The sequence below is a fragment of the Diabrotica undecimpunctata genome, chromosome 3, assembly GCF_040954645.1.
Source record: "Diabrotica undecimpunctata isolate CICGRU chromosome 3, icDiaUnde3, whole genome shotgun sequence".
Lineage (NCBI taxonomy): Eukaryota > Metazoa > Arthropoda > Insecta > Coleoptera > Chrysomelidae > Diabrotica > Diabrotica undecimpunctata.
In genome coordinates, this window is record NC_092805.1 from 3012530 (window position 1) to 3033571 (window position 21042).

At 34.1% G+C, this 21042-nt stretch overlaps 1 protein-coding gene across 3 annotated transcripts in view; it reads right to left on the bottom strand.

The window, feature by feature from the left end:
- spoon (A-kinase anchor protein spoonbill) overlaps window positions 1-21042 on the bottom strand; it is a 108586-nt gene that overhangs the window by 13199 nt on the left and 74345 nt on the right. For all 3 annotated transcript variants that reach the window (XM_072525088.1, XM_072525089.1, XM_072525090.1), the window contains exon 2: window positions 5493-6253. In XM_072525088.1, the coding sequence (XP_072381189.1) occupies window positions 5493-6209 (717 nt within the window). In that variant the 5' untranslated portion in view covers window positions 6210-6253. The remainder of the gene's footprint in view (window positions 1-5492; window positions 6254-21042) is intronic.

Below are 21042 nucleotides of genomic sequence, written 5' to 3' on the forward strand. Positions count from 1 at the left end.
TGTACTCCTGTCAGGCAATGACCAGTCCTCATTCTAATAATGGTAGTAATATGCCGCCTATCTATGTATGGACCTACCAATTTTCAGGTTAAATATATGACATATGTTTGACATTGTTAAATACAAGCGAAATTGACAATTATTAATAATTAACTTTTTAATTATATTTTTTCAGTTTATGTAAAAATAAATGTAGTATTAAAAACTGGGTTTCTCAAAATTCATCATAATATATCTTTTTCGCCCCAAACGGAAAAGAAAGGGAAAAATCTAGTACCGGCAAATCAAGTTTTTCACGTGAGGGAGCATATAATTAAAAACAGTTTTAGTATAAGTTATGATATAAAAGCTAAAGTCATCAGGCACTCTGCAGTTAGCTTGAAGCCTTATAAAATATCATTCAAGGTAAATTATTTAAATATTTCCTATTTCAATTGCATAAAAATGAGGTTATGTGATATTTACTTTTTCATATTAATAGCACGGATCCATCTTTTTCTTTTCTCTAATTTATATGTAATCTTTGGGAACCTATAAAAACTACACTTACTATTTTTGCTATTATTAGCACAATTAAATACGCAACATGTATTTGCACACATTTTTGATAAAATTTATGCGTAAAAAGATTCCAATTTTGTCATATTTCGCCGCTACGCACGCTGGCATCGTTTCATGTACCCCTACCATGGTCACGCACGGAGCGAATAGAAATAGGCAGCGGAATAAGACAAGGGGAATGGGAAACAAAGACATAAAAATACCTGGGAATTACACTGTCCAGCTATGGAGACCTGGACAAAGAAGTGAGAGATCAAGTACAAAAAGCAAATAGACTGGAAGGATGCCTTAATAACACTATATGGCGAAACAGACACATTAACACCGAGGTGAAGTCAAGAATTTATAAAGCCAGTGTAAGACCAATAATGACATACGCCTCAGAAACAAGACCCGATATAAGCACAAGGCAAAGGCTACTGGAAACGGCAGAGATGAGAGTACTGAGAACAATTACAGGAAATACGCTGAGAGATCGAAAGAGAAGTGAAGACATTAGAAGAAAATGTAACGTAGAGTGTATAAATGGACACAAAATAGAAAAAAAAATGGAATGACCACATAAGCAGAATGGAGAAGACCCGTGTCGTCAAAATAGCAAAAGATAAGTCACCAATCGGCAGAAGAAATATCGGACGACCGCGCAAAAGATGGAGTGTGACAATCTTCCATAGAGGTATTAATCCGACAATGCACAAGCAGAATTGGATATAAAGAGGAAGAAGAAGAAGAAGAATTATATCAATTTAAAAATATATAGAAAATGCAATTTTGGTCCCTCTAAAATAAAATTTTTTAAACCTTTTTTACAATTCAATTACAGCTTTTTTACATTTACAATAAACAATTTACAAGCGGCTCAAATTTTATTGTTTTTAACGTAAGATTGTGACTTAACTTTTTTTATTTATTTATATTGAACATGAAGTTGCTTTGTTGTCTAATCCACTTCTGCAATAATTATGTGATATAATAGTAATAGTCTCCCGTTTTATACCGCTATCGCGGCTTTGGGAGTATAGCAGGGTAGTCTGCTATATCTAGGGCCTACGGTATACAAGGAAGGTAACATGGCCAGTGCTACGCTTCAACCGTCTATTATTACCCCTGGTTTTACCCAAGGTACTCATTTTTATTCAGGCTGAGTCGACCTGGGGCCTATAGACATTTTTAAAATGTCTAGATGTTCTTGCCGGCGGTAGGATTCGAACTCCGGACCTCCGGCTTACGAGGCAAGCATCCTACCGCTTGCGCTACGCAGGCCCTAATTATGTGATATACTGGATTTAAAATGATTTCAGGAATTTTTTGAAATTTGGCAACAATGTCAACTTAAATCTCTGACATAGATAATGACCTGCATCTGGATTTATAACTGCACCAACTGTATACTTAGTGTTTATATCTTGTTAATTTACCTTCCGATTTTGTTGACATTTTAAATTATTAAACTTTAACTTTTAATTAACGCGCTGTCTACTCAAAATGTGTTGTTGTAATGTCTTTTGCATGTATTTTTAAACTGCGTTTCTGTAACTCTTAATTTCTATTCTTCTACGGGACTAGAGAATTTAACCATCCTAAAAGCAGAAGTCTCATAAACTAACAATGTACTAAAGTCCTGCACTAACTTGGTATGAGTACCGGGACGCACAGGCGTGGAAGGGAACGAACCGGTTGACGCCCTGGCACGACATGGCTCATTCACTCTGCCGATGGGGGCCGAACCTGTGGTTGGAAAGCCTTCCAGTAGTGGCCGGGGGAGTCTCAGAGAGCTTCTTCCGCGGAGGTTCCAGGATTCCTGAGCCAGTATGAGACAGGCTAGAATCCACACAGTGGCGCCATCCAAAAGTCTTACAGCTCAACTTCTCCTTCTAGACCGTAGGTGTTCTTTGGTGGTCAGTATGCTTACCGCCCACTGTAGACTCAGGCGGCACCTTCATCTGCTTGGATTGGTGGATAGCCCACGGTGTCGTCTTTGTAAGAGGAAGAGGAAACCTCCTCATATGTCCTCTAGAGGTGCCCGGCACTGGCCCACCAGAGGTGGCACATCCCGGGTCGGATCTTTATGTAACCGAGGCAAATCAGGAAGTTACCCTTAAAGAGGCTTGTGGCTTTCTGTGAGGCCACAAAGTTACTAAAGGATTAGACGTTCAGAATGGCAGGAAGGGCTTAGATTTGGAGCCCCTGCAGATATGGGAGCCCGGAACAGCCTGGGCCACAGAAACGCCGAAGTATAGGTCGTTATGGGCCTATTCCGCATGATAGGGGTGATACAATGGATCCGTCTCAAAAACTCTAGGTAACTAAAGGGCTCATGAATGGGTCCTGCCCTGATCTACCAGAACCAGAACCAAAGTCATGGACGATGATGCTACATTAGTTGAACATTCCAAACGCCTTAGCGAAACAGTATACAGATATACGAAATCCGGAAGGTTCTAGCTCTAAGAACAATGAAAAAACTATCGAGTCACCATTGCTCATATATCAAATCGATAAAAGTCTTCGTTTATACTTCTTTGAATATTGAAAGTTCGGGACAATTTTAAAGGTCCGCACTCTGCAAGGACCTTAGGTCTATTGGATATGATGTTTCATGTTAAAAATATTCATTTAGGAAAGTGATCTTACACCCGAAAAGTCTGCCGTGGATTAGTAATACATTTGCCAGATATTGTTGATCTCCACTAGTAACACCCTTAGTAGTTCGTAAGGATGGGTTGCAAAAAAGAGATCATTTTATGTAGCACTTTTTAGTCTTTAACAAACAGTACATCTAGTAATATTATTTGTAGATTGAAAGTGCAGAAACTCACTGATTGAAAATAAGGCAATATAACAGTAAAAATAATTTATCACAGAGTTTAAAATTTAGAAGTTAAGAATAACGATCTTGAGCTCATACAGAAACCATTACAAGACTCCTTTCTCCAGTTTGCAATAATTTGCATAATAAAGAATTAAGATGATCAATAATCTGGCTACATAACATCAAAAAATGCACAATTGCACAGGATAAAACCTTCAAAAGCCAAGAAGACTAGACCAAAATAAAAAATAATTTGTAGCAATCATCTCCAAATTTTAATATGACACTTAAAGAAAAGCTATAATCAATAAAAATCTATTTATATTTAATTTTTTAAGTTTATTGGACATACACCTTTATTTATTGGACATACATTATTTCACAATAGTCTAGACCTTTCTCATTTAACACACTCACTATGTCTGCTGGATACTTAAACTGTGAAGCTGATCTGTGGCACAGAACTGAAACAGTAAACCATGACTGCAAGGCAAATTTAACAATTTTACTTTAATTCCAACCTGATACGTTGGAATTTTTTGATCAAATTACACGCACTGGCATTTTTTGAACATATATGATTTATTTACTGGAAATGATTGGGATCTATTCAACCCAAACGAAAGACCACCTACCCCTGAAGAGGTTGCTCAAGCCATTAAAAAGCACAAAAATAATAAAGCATCAGGAACTGATCAAATTTGTTGTGAGCTCTACAAGAATGGTGGAACGCCCTGCTACAAGCATTGCACAAACTTTTACTTCTTGTCTGGCAAAATGAGACCATGCCCTGTGAATGATCTTAAGGCATGATATGCCCGTTACATAAAAAAGATGACCAGCTCCAGTGTGACTACTACAGAGGCAAAACCCTGTTAACAACTGCTTACAAAACACTAGCAAATATCCTCTACGAAAGGCTACAAGTTTACACAGTTGGCATATGTAGTTTAAAAAAAACCAGGTCGGATTTACTCAAGAAAAATCAACAATTGACCAAATTCATTCAATAAGACAGATCTTTGAGAAAACATCAGAATTTAATATTGAAACCCATCACCTATTCGTCGACTTCAAGGCCGCATACGACAGTGTCAAGAACAGTACTATACCAATCAATGCGTGAGTTTGGTATACCATAAAAACTTATCCGATTAACGAGAATGACAATGTCTAACTTAAAAGCCAGCATGAGGATACAAGGAGAAAATTCTCGATCCTTCGAGATAAACGATGGACTCAGACAAGGGGATGCCTTGGCTTGCCTCCTATTTAACATTGCCTTGGAAAAGGCAGTCCGAGACACACGAATTAGAGACGGCGGTACTATTTACAATAGATCGATAAAAATCTTAGCATACGCTGATGACATTGACATAATAGAGCGTAGCAAGCGAGATGTTGAACAATTTTTCCTAGAATTGGAAACTGCGGCGAAACAGGCCGGTCTAATCATCAACGAAGACAAAACCAAGTAAAAATGTTGGTTACTAAGGATCTTATAGCAAATCAGGAACGGGAAACAGTCTTTGGAAGTCATATCTTTGAACCTGTTGAAGTGTTGCTAAAGAGGATGAAAGATTTCTGCGAATATTTGAGCTTAAAATACTCCGCAAAATATTTGGAGCTATAAACGATCAAGGGCAGAGGCGCAAAAGATATAATTTCGAATTATACCAACTCTTTAATGAACCAGATGTCATAACGTTCATTAAAACACAGCGACTTAGTTGTACTGGACATATAATACGAATGCCTGACAACATGATTGCTAAAAAGCTAACGACAGGAACACCTATAGGAAGAAGAAGCAGAGAAAGATCAGGATAATGATTTATTTACTAGCGCCATCTTTGATTAGGCTAAATATTTATGAAATGATCCTCGTACAGTGAACACATTTAGAGAGTTGAAATAACTGTTTAAAGTTTGTCTGTTACGATTTACGTCATTATTTTCTACTCATTCACTCATTTCGTGATCAATGGCACCTATTTTAAATATAAAATTTCCACGTAATCGAATGTAAGCTTGTTTTCTAGAATTTGACTCACCATACGACCTTACACTAACGACAAAACAACTATATAACAAATATTAACATTTTAGGATGACTTACCTCACTGTGGTTGTCTGAAATACTGCTCAATGAAGGGCTGGCTAACATAACATCGGAGGGACTGTGGTTAGCTGAATCTCTTTCACTGTTCTGTCGTTGCAGTTCTTCCGAATCTTTTTTACTAGTACTATTTTTGTGTTCTCTTTTTTTGGGAGTTTCTTTATTTTTGCTAATTTTTAGAGAAGTCAATTTCTCTTCGACGATAGCGATATCCTTTTGGGCCATCTTTCCTGCTTCTTTCTTCTGGTTCTTTTTTGACTTGGGTTTGCTTTCTTTGTTGTCTCTGTAGGTGGACGATTTGGATTTATTGGGTATCGGTGAGTCTAGTTTAGCGGGAAACAGTGAACCGTTCTTCATCGATTTGATCTTTTCGATTTCGAAATCGAGATCTTCGTCCGAGACGATACGCGGAGTAGACTTAGTAGCCCTTAACTCAGGTGGTATGATTATATCTATAGGAGTCGATTCTACCCCAGAAAGTGATCTCGAAAACGATTTGCTCGGCGAAGATTGAGAAGAGTCGTGCTCGTCGGCTTCTTTCAATTCCTCTTCTAAAGATTTATCTGTGAACACTTCCTCTTTATGTGTAGGTGATTTATTATCGCCTGGGTCACTTCGAGCTCCAATTCTCTTCCTTTTGTACCACAAATAGCTGAGTAAAACGACTGCAGTTGGCAATGTCCACGCTAGTAAATGACGAGAATGGGGTGGGGCCATAACTTGATCGATCCACGATTATTTTCTTCAAGAACGACACGACCCTGAAAAAAAAAAGAACTACTTTAGGCATTTACTTCGTACTACATTCTGATATAGAGGATAATAGTATGAAAATAATTTATTTATAAAACAATTAAATTGTACAAAAGGCAAAAGAAATGATATATTGTTACACTTATTTTAACTGTAACTAAGTAAATTGCTTAGAATTACAAAATTCTAGAATTTCTGCCTATTGTACGACCAAGTCTAAGTTCATATACTACTTTTTTCAACAAAATTGAGTAAAAAAAAATCACTCTGAAATGGTCAATCCCCACTCGTATCTGTTTATAGGCTACAGTTTATTATATTAATTTTTATAATAAATTGAGAATTGTGGAAAAAAGTACCAAAATAAAATATTTTTTTATAAAAAAGATCAGAAATTCTGCAATATTTCTGCGAAATGACGACACTGTACAAATATTTGAAGAACGGGGACCTATAATTTCGTATTTGCTTGAATTCTTCATCCCTTCCCTGCGTAATTAGCTATTTCCCACTTCGCCGAAAAACGATTGGAATATTATGTGACTAAACATATAAAGAGCTTAATGGGATGCTCAAAGACAAGTTAGTATAGTACAAAAAAGTATTGTTTGTAACCGTTTCAAAAATGTATTATTATGATTTCTAGTAAATATTCAAATTATTGTTGCTCACGTCATCTATCTGCCGAGTGAGGAAGCACCTAAATTACCTCAAGGATCCACCTGCATTTCATAATAATTCCGACTTTGGCCGCAAAAGCGAGGGTTACCGAGCGCTGCTAACCTTCTCCCAATTTATCTTTCCTTCCTCTCTTTGAATTACCGAGAGCACTATTAGTTGCCAGAACTATGTTCATTGGCCCGAGGTTATCGAAATAGCTATGAATTTATGGTATATGTTCTGAAACCAGAATGTATAGTTGGCCGCCATTACATGACACTCTCAGCAATTCGCATGATTACCGTTATTTGGTATAAGTGCCTTTTGTGGAATATCCCGTTTGCTTGTCCACCCCCATCCTATAGATTTTTATGGTGGATATTATGTTTCTGCTGCCGACGGATTCAACGTTCCGAAATCCCAGCCTGAGTACCTAGTTGGTAAAAATTATATCCTTTCTACAAGCCACGCAAGCATTTGGATAATTCAGGTTCTACCAATTTTATTTTTTTTATTGAACAGTAAAGATTATTAATTACTATTTAACTGGGAATAAGCCACAATTAAAGGTTAAAATACGTTTATTGACGTTTTAATTTCCACTTCGGAAATCGTTCTCAAAATACAAACATTAGTAAATTAAACAAATTTTGTGTTACTTAGTGAAAAATTCTTCTATTAATTTAATTTTATCTGACTCATCTATATTGACAATTCAGACATACATTATACATTTTAAAGTAGACGACTTTAAAATGATATTGCCAATATTGTTGAGTTGCGTTCCTGGGACGACTTTACTTATAAGATAGTTCATTCGATTACATGAAATCAACTTTAACTTGAGAATATCCGTCAGAAAAGATCATAACATGTAATTCGTCTTTAAAAAGACAAATACATGCCATGATGACAGTAAAATTCTCCTGTTAGTGATTCCATAGTAAATTATGAGGGAAAAACCAGGAAAAAAACCTCATAATACTATCCCGACATGGTAAGTATCTGATCTTGCTAATATTGATAATATTTTTTTATTAAAAAATGATTATCCTTTATCGTTTATAAATAAGGAATTTTCAACAATAGATCGAATAGAACAAAACAACTTAGAACGAGATCCTACAACATATACAAGGGATAATACGAGGAAAATAACAATACCATATATAAAAGGATTATCGGAAAAGCTTAAAAGGATAGGAAATAAATTCAACATTTCAACAACATTCAAAACAACAAACACATTGAGATCTATTTTGTCCAAAACCAAACCTAACAATGAACAAGAAAGGACAAAGAATTGCATTTATAAAATACCTTGTGAATGCAATCAGTTTTATTTAGGTGAAACATCAAGGCCATTAAATGTTAGAATAAGTGAACATCAATCCTATATTAAAAATAGAGAATTTGATAGATCTCAAATATGTAAACATGCATGGGATAATGAACATAGGGTTCAATGGAATGATTCAAATATAGTCCTAAAAGAAACGGATGGTAAAAAGAGAAAAATCAAAGAAGCGGCTCTAATTATGCTAAATGAGACCAATTGTGTCGCGAATTCCTCGGCAGAATGTAGTAGGATCTGGTTACCCATATTGAAAGAGGAAGTTATTAAAAAGAAAATACCAGTATTGGTAAGTCAGTAACATATAGAGAATACATCATTTATATTTTTTAAATAACAAACATATAAAATCGGAATTTGGTATTTATTGAAGGTAAAATAAATGCAAGATCAGATACTTACCATGTCGGGATAGTATTATGAGGTTTTTTTCCTGGTTTTTCCCTCATAATTTACTATGGAATCACTAACAGGAGAATTTTACTGTCATCATGGCATGTATTTGTCTTTTTAAAGACGAATTACATGTTATGATCTTTTCTGACGGATATTCTCAAGTTAAAGTTGATTTCATGTAATCGAATGAACTATCTTATAAGTAAAGTCGTCCCAGGAACGCAACTCAACAATATTGGCAATATCATTTTAAAGTCGTCTACTTTAAAATGTATAATGTATGTCTGAATTGTCAATATAGATGAGTCAGATAAAATTAAATTAATAGAAGAATTTTTCACTAAGTAACAAAAACAAAATTTGTTTAATTTACTAATGTTTGTATTTTGAGAACGATTTCCGAAGTGGAAATTGAAACGTCAATAAACGTATTTTAACCTTTAATTGTGGCTTATTCCCAGTTAAATAGTAATTAATTTAAAATGCCACAAGAAAATAGCTTCAGAACAATATTAAGTAAAGATTATAAGATAATCTATCTATATGATAATATACTAGCGGACCAACTCGACATCGAGTCTTTTAAATGAAATTTTTATTTTGCGAGAAAAATTAAGAGATCAATACAAACAATATAAGTAAGAATATACATAACATTCATCAATAATAATGCAAGTAAAAAGTGTATTAAATATCACGAAATATTTCGTCGAAAACAATGTTTTTTGTTACAATGTCTCCATTTTCTGTGATATCTATGTCGACGTGGATATCATTTAGCAGTTAATTTTGCATGCTGATCACGAATCCGGTGTCAGATTTGCTCTATCTTGACGTTTTATGCGCGTTTCGGGTCACTTCCGGTGTCGGATCGCAACTGGAAGTACATATTTAGATTCGTCTCGACGAGACCTTTCGATCCATATATACATTGTGGGGTCTAAACCTTAAAGTAAATTTTAACTTCCGGTCATCTCAAACCCGGAAGTGAATTTTTGTACCAAAAGTATATCTTGACAATCTAATACGTAATACTAATAATATTCCGAAAAAATATTTTAATTATCTAATATGGTTTTTGAGTAAAGTGGTGGACAAGAAAAGGGCTTAGCGTTTTAATATATAAGATGAAACACTAAAAAACTGGAACGAGAAATGTGATCAGATAGGAGTAAACATTGACGACTAATAAAAAAGCTGGAAGAAGAATTTGGAATAGTATATGGAAGATTTATCCGAACACACGTCATTGCTGTGTTCAATTCCTACGCCATGTAATAACTGGACAAATCTCGAATGGAAATAATCTTATTTACAGTTATAACAATAATAAATAAATTAAAAATGTTATAGTATAATTAGCACTATACGTATATTAATTATTATAAAATTATTAAGAACTTTTTTTGGTGTTAACACCGTAATAAATTCTCATATTTCTGATGTGAATACTAATCAACGAGACACACCTACTTAATTGTTTAATATGTATGGCATTATAGTTGGTTATTATAAGAGTAGACGTAAAATTATTAAGTAGATAAAGGTATATTTGTAAAATTGGGATCTACATAAGTTAGTTAGTTTTATATACATCTATTTATTGGCAAGATAGTAATCCTTTTACTTAGGAAAATTAACAAACTCTTCTTCAATCAAGGTTTGTATCTTCTATTTCGCTTTGCTTTCTTTATTTACTATTATGCAGCCTATTTATCGATCCATCTTTGAGCACTCCATTTATAGGCCAGAGAAATAAGCAAAAAAAGTACCCTGTTTATGACACTGACCACGCCAGGCAAACCACAGTCGTTTTGAGTAGTATGGACCTCTGTAACAAAAAGCTATGTTTCCTGCAGTCGATTTTTTTGGCTTTCTATCTATCTATATCTATGCAGCCCTTGCTGTCCAATTTTGGACATAGACCTCCTCTTCCTTCTTCCACGTCTCTCTATTGTAGGTAGTTTGTATCCACTTCGGGCCTGCGTGTTTCTTCAAGTCATCTGACCATCTCATTTGTGGCCTTCCTCTTTTTCGTTTGTAACTATATGGTCTCCAGTATATAATCATCTTATTCCATCTGTCGTTTTTCTGTCTTATGGTATGTCCCGCGAACTTCCACTCAAGTTCTACTATCTGCGTTAATACATCGGTCAATTTTGTTTTGTTGCGGATCCAAGTATTTCCTTTCTTGTCTGATAGCCTGATGTTCAGCATTTGTCTTTCCATGGCTCTTTGCTATTTTTTCCATGTTTTCCTTTGTAAATGTCCAAGTTTGAGAACCGTAGGTGAGAACAGGAAGTATACATTGGTTGAAGACTCCTGTTTTTAAATATTGGGGGTATTTTTGGACTTTATTAGTTGTTATTAACAAATTAAGGTGAAAAACGATCAATTTATGTATATGTTACGAGCAAAGCCCGAAATTGGACAATCCTAACATTGTACAGAAATTATTGTCCACTTCTAGCATTGTACCCCCAAACTGTACAATGTCCGAAATAATCAAAATAATTGTCGAAACGCTCATCGGTTCGAATCGATTATTATTGACAAGCGACACACCAAATCAAAAATCGAATCGAAGAAGAAATTGTTCTACAATAGAGATATTGTTAGTGACACATTTCAAAGCTTCAAGAGATAGATACATCACTATAATATAGGGAAGATGTTTGTAAAACATCTTAGATTTTCAAGAGATATGTATAATAATTAAAATAATTTAATTCTACGAATCCAGAAGTTAAAAACGCTGATTAATTATGGATTTATAACCTCAATTGATGTTTGTTTGCCGTTAATAACAAATGGGGAATAATCGTAAAAATCGATATGAATCGATATCTGATATATTATATCAAACTTTGACGCATGACTACTTATTGAAATAAATTCGAACATAGTACAGCAATTCTTTTATACAAAGTCCGACGATTATATATATTTCGGAGATTGTACAGTAAAGGGGTACAATGCTAGAAGTGGACAAGATTTTCTGTACAATGCTAGGATTGTCCAATTTCGGACATTGCTCGTAACATATATACTTTTTACGTACATTACGAATATGTTTTATTTGTATAACCAATTTTTTACTTTTTTTAGTAGATATTGTTTGAGGTAATTTTTATTGTAAAACATAAATATTTATTATTAATAATATGCTTCTTTATTAAACGTCGTAAATAATTTATTTATATAGTCCAGTCGTCAGAGAGTTGACCCTTAAAAATCATACGAACAAACTGAATGAATTTTGTTGAGAATATTAATTTTGGGATCCCAAAAATTTACCTACCGCCGGGCTTCCCCTTAAAACTTCCCTGATAGTGGGTAAAAACGCAAAAAAATCGATTTACCAAAAATCTGTACGCCACAGAAAAAAAGTTTCAAATAAAAAATTTAGCTGAGATCAGTTTAAACAAAAATGTTTATTAGCACTTTTTGTGTAGAATGAACCGTTCTCTCAGTAACAGCGCTTGAAGCGACCGTCGATTTTGAATGTCTGTCACTTGCGCGAAAACAATGTTTAATAAAATTTGTATCAACTCGATGGTAAAAATTCGATATCTTTTGATCCAAGTGTCCTATCGACAAAAATCAAGATGCGTTTTAAAGGTAAAGAGAACAGCTTTCGTATGCAATTGTTGTATTTTACCGCGAATAAACTCAGTTTTTATAAAGGTGTTAAAATTAAAGGTGGCGCGATTTTTGCCATTTTTTACGATTCTCTTGAGATTAACAAAATTGATCAATGCTATTGCAAGTGGAAACATAAATCTTAATTAAAACTTTATAAGGGTGAATTACAGGTAATAACTTAAAAGTGTACTGCTAGTTTAATATGTTTACTCCAAAACACTCCAAAAAAGTGGCGCAAAGTTACCCCGAAATATATATTATGTTTAATATATATTTTTGTTACCGATATGCCTAGAACACCTAAAACAGTATTAGGATCACGGCGCTATGCTGACTATAGACAAGAAACCCTACAAGAGTGTTTAAAGGGAATAAGAAGAGGTGAAATCTCACACAGAAGGGCAGAAAAAAATATAAAATTCCAAGAAGGACCATTTTAAATAAACTGAAAGGGAAACATTCCAAAACGCCAGGGAGGCAAAACGTATTTACTCCCGGCGAAGAAATCCAATTTGTCAATTGCGTGATTTATATGGGAGAGTATGGGTTCCCTACTAACGCAAGGAAACTGAAAAACATTATCAAAAATTATTTAAACCGTTGTGGAAGAGATGTCAAAATTTTCAAGGATAACTTCCCTGGAGAGGATTTGATCAAAAAAATTATGGTGAGACATCCTGAAATACGAGCAGGAGTTGATGAAAACATACTGAGAAGCTCTTTGAAAATCTGGCAGTCGAGTTAGGCGGCGTTGCTCCAACAAATATATGGAATTGTGATGAAACTAATCTCACTGTTGATCCTGGCAAAAAGAAAGTCATTGTCAAGAGAGGTTGCAAGTATCCAGAACTAAGAAATGCTTATGATTAGTGATTAGAAACGCTTCAAAGACCTCTGTGTCCATTATGTTATGTGGAAACGGCAAAGCTGAACTTTTACCACCCTATGTTAATTACCGGGCTGCTAAAATGTGGACTACTTGGGCTGAGAATGGGCCAAAAGGATGCCGTTACAACGCTAGCAGTTCCGGATGGTTGGATGCAAATATTTTTGCAGATTGGCTTGAATTCCAGTTGGTAACTATGTTTAGGAAGCTGAATGGTAAAAAGGTATTACTATGCGACAACCTCTCTTCACATATTACAGTACATGCACTTCAACTCTGTCGTGAAAACGACAATCATTTAATTTGTCTGCCTCCAAACAGTACACATTTGACGCAACCTCTAGACGTGGCTTTCTTTCGGCCCCTAAAAATAGCCTGACGAAAAATTTTGTCAGTTTTGAAAAGTACTGAAGATGGCATCCGCAACACTAATATACAGAAGCAACACTTTCCTCCATTTTTGTCAAAGGTGATGGACTTGCTTGGTCCACAAATCAAATCTAATTTAGAGGAAGGGTTTCGAAAATGCGGAATATTTCCCCTGAATGTTGAGGAAGTACTCAGCCGAATACGCTGCCTTCTTTTTTAGTTTTTTTTGCACAAATAATATTTTTGGAGCAAGGTTAATATAAGCAACTCATTAGCTTTGCTCCAACTATATGTTACTATACAAAATTTCATGCTTTTATGAGGTGGAGAAAAGTTACCCCACACTATAGGTAACTTTTTATTAAAAAAAATATGTAATTAATTATTTTTAGAATAAAAAAATACCATACAATAATTACATTGTATACCTTCTTCATCAGTTATTAAAAAAAAAAACATAATACTAGTAGAAAGTTAATACACTTTTACTCGCAATTCCTTTAATCCTTTAATTTAAACTCCTAAAAGTGGAGCAAAGTTACCCCAGTTTACGGTAGTAATTCAATAAAAACATGACTAGAAAAAAATGAACTGTCATGATTAGAAAAAAATGAACTGTCAACTACCTATCTGAATTTTGGATGTATTTTATTTTGTCTCATTATATAGTTGTTAGGGGTCTTATAGCTGTAATAGAAACCAGAATTTAATCAGTTAATTTTAATATCACCAACTACTCTGAATCTAATTATAGTATAAATAATGAAATTATTCCAACAATATTTTCGTCAGTTGGCGCTCGCATTTTTCTGCATTATTTTTAACACGTCGCTTCCTGTTAGTCAAGACTAACATACTTCTACACAAAAATCCACCTAATTGCAATAATTTCACACTTGTAACACAATTTAACTCGCCAAGTTCAGTTTAGCGATCTTAGTCGAGCAGTGGAATTCATCAGGTAGGTACTAATTACGAAATACTGGTTAACGATTTGAATAAAAAATTAAGTGGAGTCGTCTTTCCAATTAAAAGTTTACGGTACATGAGACAGGGTCTGTTCGCTTCCTTTAGAAGTTACAAGATAAGATATTCTTCAGTAAGTTATACACCAAAAGTATAACGTTGATTTTACCTCGGATGATGAGAGAATTCCTCGAAATTAAGTATTTTTAAAATAAATTTTTTATTCATCCAATGATTAAACAATAATATAAAACAAATATTTGAAAATTTAATATCCTCGGCAGATATTTCCGATAATCACTATCGTGCTCATAGATTCCTCACTTACTGCTCTTATAATATATATTAAAACGATGTCCAGATTGGAAGTGGAAATGTGAATAAAATGTGTAAATTAAATTACCATGATCCTAGTATATTTCTAGAAAAAATAGAATGACAAAAACGTTATTGTCTAAAAAACGTCTGTATCTCCAATTATCGGACTACGTATTCAATTATTTTCGCCACTCATCAATAGATTATTGCTAAAATATTCCGTATGTGTTCTTAACAAATAAAAATTTAATGTTTTCCTGGTACAAATATTTTATTATTTGTGTACACTCGGATTTAAATATAAAAATGATTCAAATCTTTTAATGCCTTCCTATTTTTAGCGCGTTTGTTGTGAAAAAAGCATAAACTTTTATTTCAGTAAACACGGACGGTATTTTTAGGACATTATCGAATCAAAAATCCGAAATATCCTTCGCTCTAATATATATTTCATGGACATATTGTTCGAATTGCTCTGTAGATAGACCGTACTTACAGAAAATTTGGACGCGTCTCAACGATTTGCGCGTTTTGAGTAATTGAACTGAAATATGTGTTGCTTAACTGGTCATTTATTTTTATTCGTATGCGTGGCGTACGATTTATTTTTAGGATATAAAAATGCATTAACCTTAGCTTACATTTTGATCATCTTTCTTTACTATATCTTATTATCAAGCTATTAATAATAATTTTGTTCCCTCAGCTTTGAATAGATCATTGGACATCTGGTGATACATCTGTCGAAGGATTCGAAGACAGGATCTTCTTCGGCCTGGATCTCTTCTCTCGAATCGAATAGATTTTCAAATTTTGTTTGCCCTTTTCCTCCCGTTTATGTTTATAAGAAGTATCTGACACCGTTTAAATACGCCTTTATGATATTAAAACCATTGTCGCCCTACACATTGGAGATATTTGCCATCCAATACCTTCTGGCATAAAATAAAAACTGAGAATCAATAACAAAAGATACTTCCCGCATCTTAATTAATTTCAAATCATCTGTTACCCAATACCAAAACTAATTTGCCATTTTATATAAACATATTTTTCGTACATACTAATTACTTTTACGAGGACGAGTCACAATAACGAACCATCTTCCTTTTACCTTGAAACATAAAAAGCAATCCCGGCATATTAATGGCGTTTAAAATCTTCAATATTATCCTCGCAGTTTTTCTAGTTAGTCACGCTACTGGAATTTGGCTAGACATTTTTGTTGCGCAAATTGTTATGGTTCGTCGTCCTTTTATTTTAAATAGTAAGCGCTAACTAACAAAGAAGCGTAACCTTTCAGTAATCATTTATCTATAAATCCTACATGAAACATGGGTCAATTGAACCAAAGTATTTATTAGGTTGTCGTAGAAAATTTAGGGCCAACGACAAAAAACGTCGTTTTAAGAAGGAGGTGAAATCATTTATTTCTACTGTTCGACAGTAGCGTAGTCACCATGTTGAATTATCGAAAAATTATTAAACATAAACATTAATGCGGTAATTGCCACCCAAAATATGATAGATGAAGAGACAGCATAAAAGTAGCAATAATAATATCGGTGGAAAAACACAACATTCATAATTACGATTGTAAACAGCAGCATGATTTTGGTGAGAAATAAAATTGTATAGGATAAAACTAACATATTTTTATTTCCAATTGTCTGTTCTCAGTAAGTAAACTTTCATAAATTTGATTTATATTTTTCAACTTTTTTAATTTGTTCTCCATGTACTGTTATGTTTTCTTGGTGCTGTTGGGCTTTTGTAATTACCATAAATTGTGTCTTTTTTGTGTTTAGGGACAGTCCGTTTTCTTATAGTGTATTTTTATGTATGAGAGAGTAATAAAACAATAAATTATGTATGCAAATCCCTAAACTGTTGATACGGGTGACTCAATGAAAAACAGATATTTGTCAACAAGTTTACAGAAGTATATAGGAAAACAATTTTAAATTGAGTATGACCACCAGGTATAAAGGTTGGAGCAGAATAGAATACAATAGTTGTGAGGTTACTAATCCCTAAATAAGGTTGCCAGTGTCGGAGTGATGGAGGTTAACAGGTACTAATGAATTTGCAAGAAATATAAGATGTTTATTTTATTGGTTATATATAACCAATAAAAGTTTAATAAGTACCTACCTATTTGCAAAATAAAGTTTAATTCTTTGCCTATTTGCAAAATAAAGTTTAATTCTTTAGATAAAATAAAACGTTTTATTTTATCTGAAATGAGTGCATTCCACGAAGTAAGGGTTTCAACAATCAAACATTTAATTCTTTAATTCCAGGAATCTACGACAGTAATTGACTAGATAATTACCTTCTAAACTTATTCCACAGAAAATGTGATAGTGGGTTTGTTCATTTTGTATATAGGAAGGTCCAAGTGGCGTATTCAAAATTCTTAACAGTTCACTAAAAGTAGGTACTTCAGTTGCAAGGTGCAGTTTATTGTGTATACTAGTGTTATGTAAAATTTGGAAGTGCCGTGTAAACGCCGAAAAATTGGTCCTCTAACAGTTAATGAAAAAACATTAATATTTAATTGTTTTAAATCATTTACAGACAAACGTTTATGTGAAAGTGTTGATGAGACCATTGAGTTAGTTAGCAGTACACTTGGTGTTGGGAAATCTACGATTTACAGAGTTATTAAAGAAGAGAAATGTGGTAGTTTTCAAATGCCACGTAATGCTCCAGGGAAACCAAAATTTCAAATAGAATATCATTTTAAAGAAGGACTTCGACGGAAAGTGCATGAATTCTTCTTTAGACAAGAATTTCCAACATTGGATAAAGTTCTTGTCTCAGTTCGAGATGATAAGGATTACCCAGAAATGAGTCGAAGTACGTTATGGAAACTTTTAAAAGAAATAGGCTTCCGCTGGAAAAAGAATCCCAGAAAGTCTATTTTATTAGAAAGAAGCGATATTGTCATATGGAGAAGATATTTTCTAAGAACCATAAAGGAAATGAGAAACCAAAAAAGAAAAATATTTTATCTTGATGAAACATGGATCAACGAGGGTCATACACCAAATAAATTTTGGCAGGATGAAACTGTTACAAGTCAAAGGCACGCTTTTGTAAATAACTTATCTACTGGTTTAAACCCACCATCAGGAAAGGGACGCAGGCTGATAATAGTACACATTGGCAGTTCAGACGGTTTTGTTGAAGGTGGTTTATTAACTTTTGAATCAACTCGTACCGGTGACTACCATGAAGACATGAACGCTGATGTCTTTCAAGAATGGTTCGAACAAATGATAGATCTTCTTCCTAAGAACTGTGTAATAGTAATGGATAATGCAAGTTATCACTCCAGACTTCTAGAAGGACTGCTCACAACCAAGTGGTTAAAAAAAGACTTGCAGAATTGGCTGAGTTCAAAAAATATTACGTACCATCCCGGATCTATAAGAAAGGAACTTTATTCGTTGTGTGCCCTTCATAAAGAAAAATTTAAAAAATACGAAATTGATGAAATTGCCAAAAATCGTGGAATGACAGTACTTAGATCCCCACCATATCATTGTGAATTAAACCCGATTGAACTGGTATGGGCACAGATAAAGAGTGAAGTTTCAAGAAAAAATACCACTTTTAAAATTCATGATGTTAAACAGTTGTTTTTGGAGGCCGTAAATAATGTAAAACCTGAAAACTGGGAAAAGGTAGTAAATCACACTATTAAAGAAGAGGAAAAAATGTGGAAGCTGGACAATATTACTGATAAAATGATCGAGCCAGTTATTATAAATCTTGGTTCTGAAAGTTCATCTTCTGAATCTGATTTGGATTTGTAACAAGTAGCTGTAAGTTTTATATTAATATTTTTATTCATCTATTTAACATACCTTAGACGGTTTTAAAAACTCTTTTTCTCTTTTGTAATTTTTAAAAATTAAAAAAAATGTGAATTTTTTAAAACCCTTTTTAATGTAGGCCAGTCAGTTCTAATATAGTGTGTGATAAAAGAGGTCACTTTTGTTTACATACACATAACACATAACACTGAAATAATTCATTTATTTTTTACAATTATTCAAAGTAATTTTTCAATTAATCTTGAGCACGCCCATGGAGTGGTCGGAGCTACCAGTTAAAATTATGCTAATTACTCTCTCGTTCATAAAAATAAACTATAACTGACTTCTACCACTCTATCAACCATTTGTTGTAAAGCTTCAAGACATTCCGCTAATAAAATAGTGTCGTCGGCAAACCGTATTATTGATTGGTCGGCCATTTACTTTTATTCCCATAGTTAGTTCTTCTAGTGCTTCCTGGATTATTTCCTCTGAATACAAATTGAACAAAGTTGGAGACAGGACACAGCCCTGCCTGACGCCCCTCTCAATCTGTATTTCATTTGAAAAGACGTTCTCTTTTACCATAGCGATATGATTATAATAGATTGACTAAAAAATAAACCGCACAATTCTGAAAAGAACCGTTCTCTCTTAGAAAACAACCAGAAAACCAGTGCCACCACCCACAACGAGCAAATAAAGTCCTGAAGAGACGACAAGAAGTCACCTAAACAGGATTTTCAGAATACACACAATCATCCCATCGCAAAGAACAATTAAGTGAAACTGGGAAAAACTGGAGGATTGTTCTACCGAAATCTCTGACTGGCTCACAGCGAGATGCAGCGCTATTGATACCTCTATTCTATAGTTTTCGCAATTGTTGTACGGTCGCATACTTAATGTGTTCACATTAATTCGCTTAATACTATATTCATCATTTGATACTTTAGTTACGACCAATAAAAAGTTACAAAATTAGACATCTCGTAGAAACACTCATTATATTTTTAACTACCACTAAATGTATCGAAATAGCATCTGATTTAGATAAGTCGTTAATGTTTTCGAAGATGCTGTGACATGTAGTTATAATTTATATAAATGGTATTAAATGGCCTCTCTCGACGAAATCTCGAACACGTTCAAATCATCTCTCAGCACATTAATCAAACTGGTCTCTGTCTATTTAGACGCATGAAAAAACAGCGACAATCTTACTAGACTGCGACCAACGGAACGCGTTAATTTAATGTACAGTTATTCGGTCACAGATGAATCAATGGATCGCGAATAAGAATTCGAGATGGTATTTCACTGATACGAATTGTATTCATTGATGTTATTACCAAGTCGACCCGATTTCTTAACCTTCTTGCGCTCAAGATCATTCAATATATTCATCTAAATACATTGTAACGAGAGAAATCAGTAACAATTTAAAGACGTTTGAAGTGGAAATGTAAACGTAGGAAAGGATAAGGAAGTATTCGAATATTTCGAGTCGAACAGAAGAAAAAACGCAGTTTGGGGAGGCCGCGAACTCTACTCAGCAAATAAAGTAATTTAGGCATTCAACACCTAACGAGTTAACAGATATAATTTGACGTTGTCAAAATTAAGGTTATTTGTGTAAGTAATTATAAAAATATTCACTGTCCGAACTACACTTATCGTTTACTGCGAGGGTTGTCTTTTTAGTTTTGCATACAGCCATAAAGACAAAAAATATATAGACTTAAGTACTTTATTGCTTTTCAAAATGTCCCACCAAGATCAATACACTTTTGCATACGTTCGAACCAATTGGTAAAACAGTTATTCTAGTCTTCAGTTGACACCTACAGAACCGCTGTTTTAAAGGCATCGATGGCTTCTTCTGACGACTAGAATCGATGCCCACGCATTGAATTCTTGATCTTTGGAAACGTGAAGAAGTCGATGGGACTTAGGTCGGGGTTATACGGTAGATGGTTTAACAATTCGATGTTTTGAAGATTCAAAACTCTATTGTCTTTTTAGCAGTGTGGCGCCCTCTAAGCGGTTATATGCAAAACCACGTCCCTGTATAAATTTCCATGCCCCATTACGTGGTTCGTAGGTCGTTACGATAATATATTACCTACGCCATGTGTATGAGTCGCAAAGTAAAAATTTAAAAATGACAATTCAAGTTATAGTTACGAAACAGAAGTTAAGAGAGCTTCAAAGTGAAGGAGAAAAAAATTCCGAAGTAGAATACTGAACTTTTCAAGATTCACATTTAGCACAGGTAGAGCAGATATACTTTCCTTCAAAGTCCTCTTAAAAGAAGCAATTATTTACTTCCTGGCACGTCCTTTTTAATACTATAGTAGCATAGGCTTAACCAAT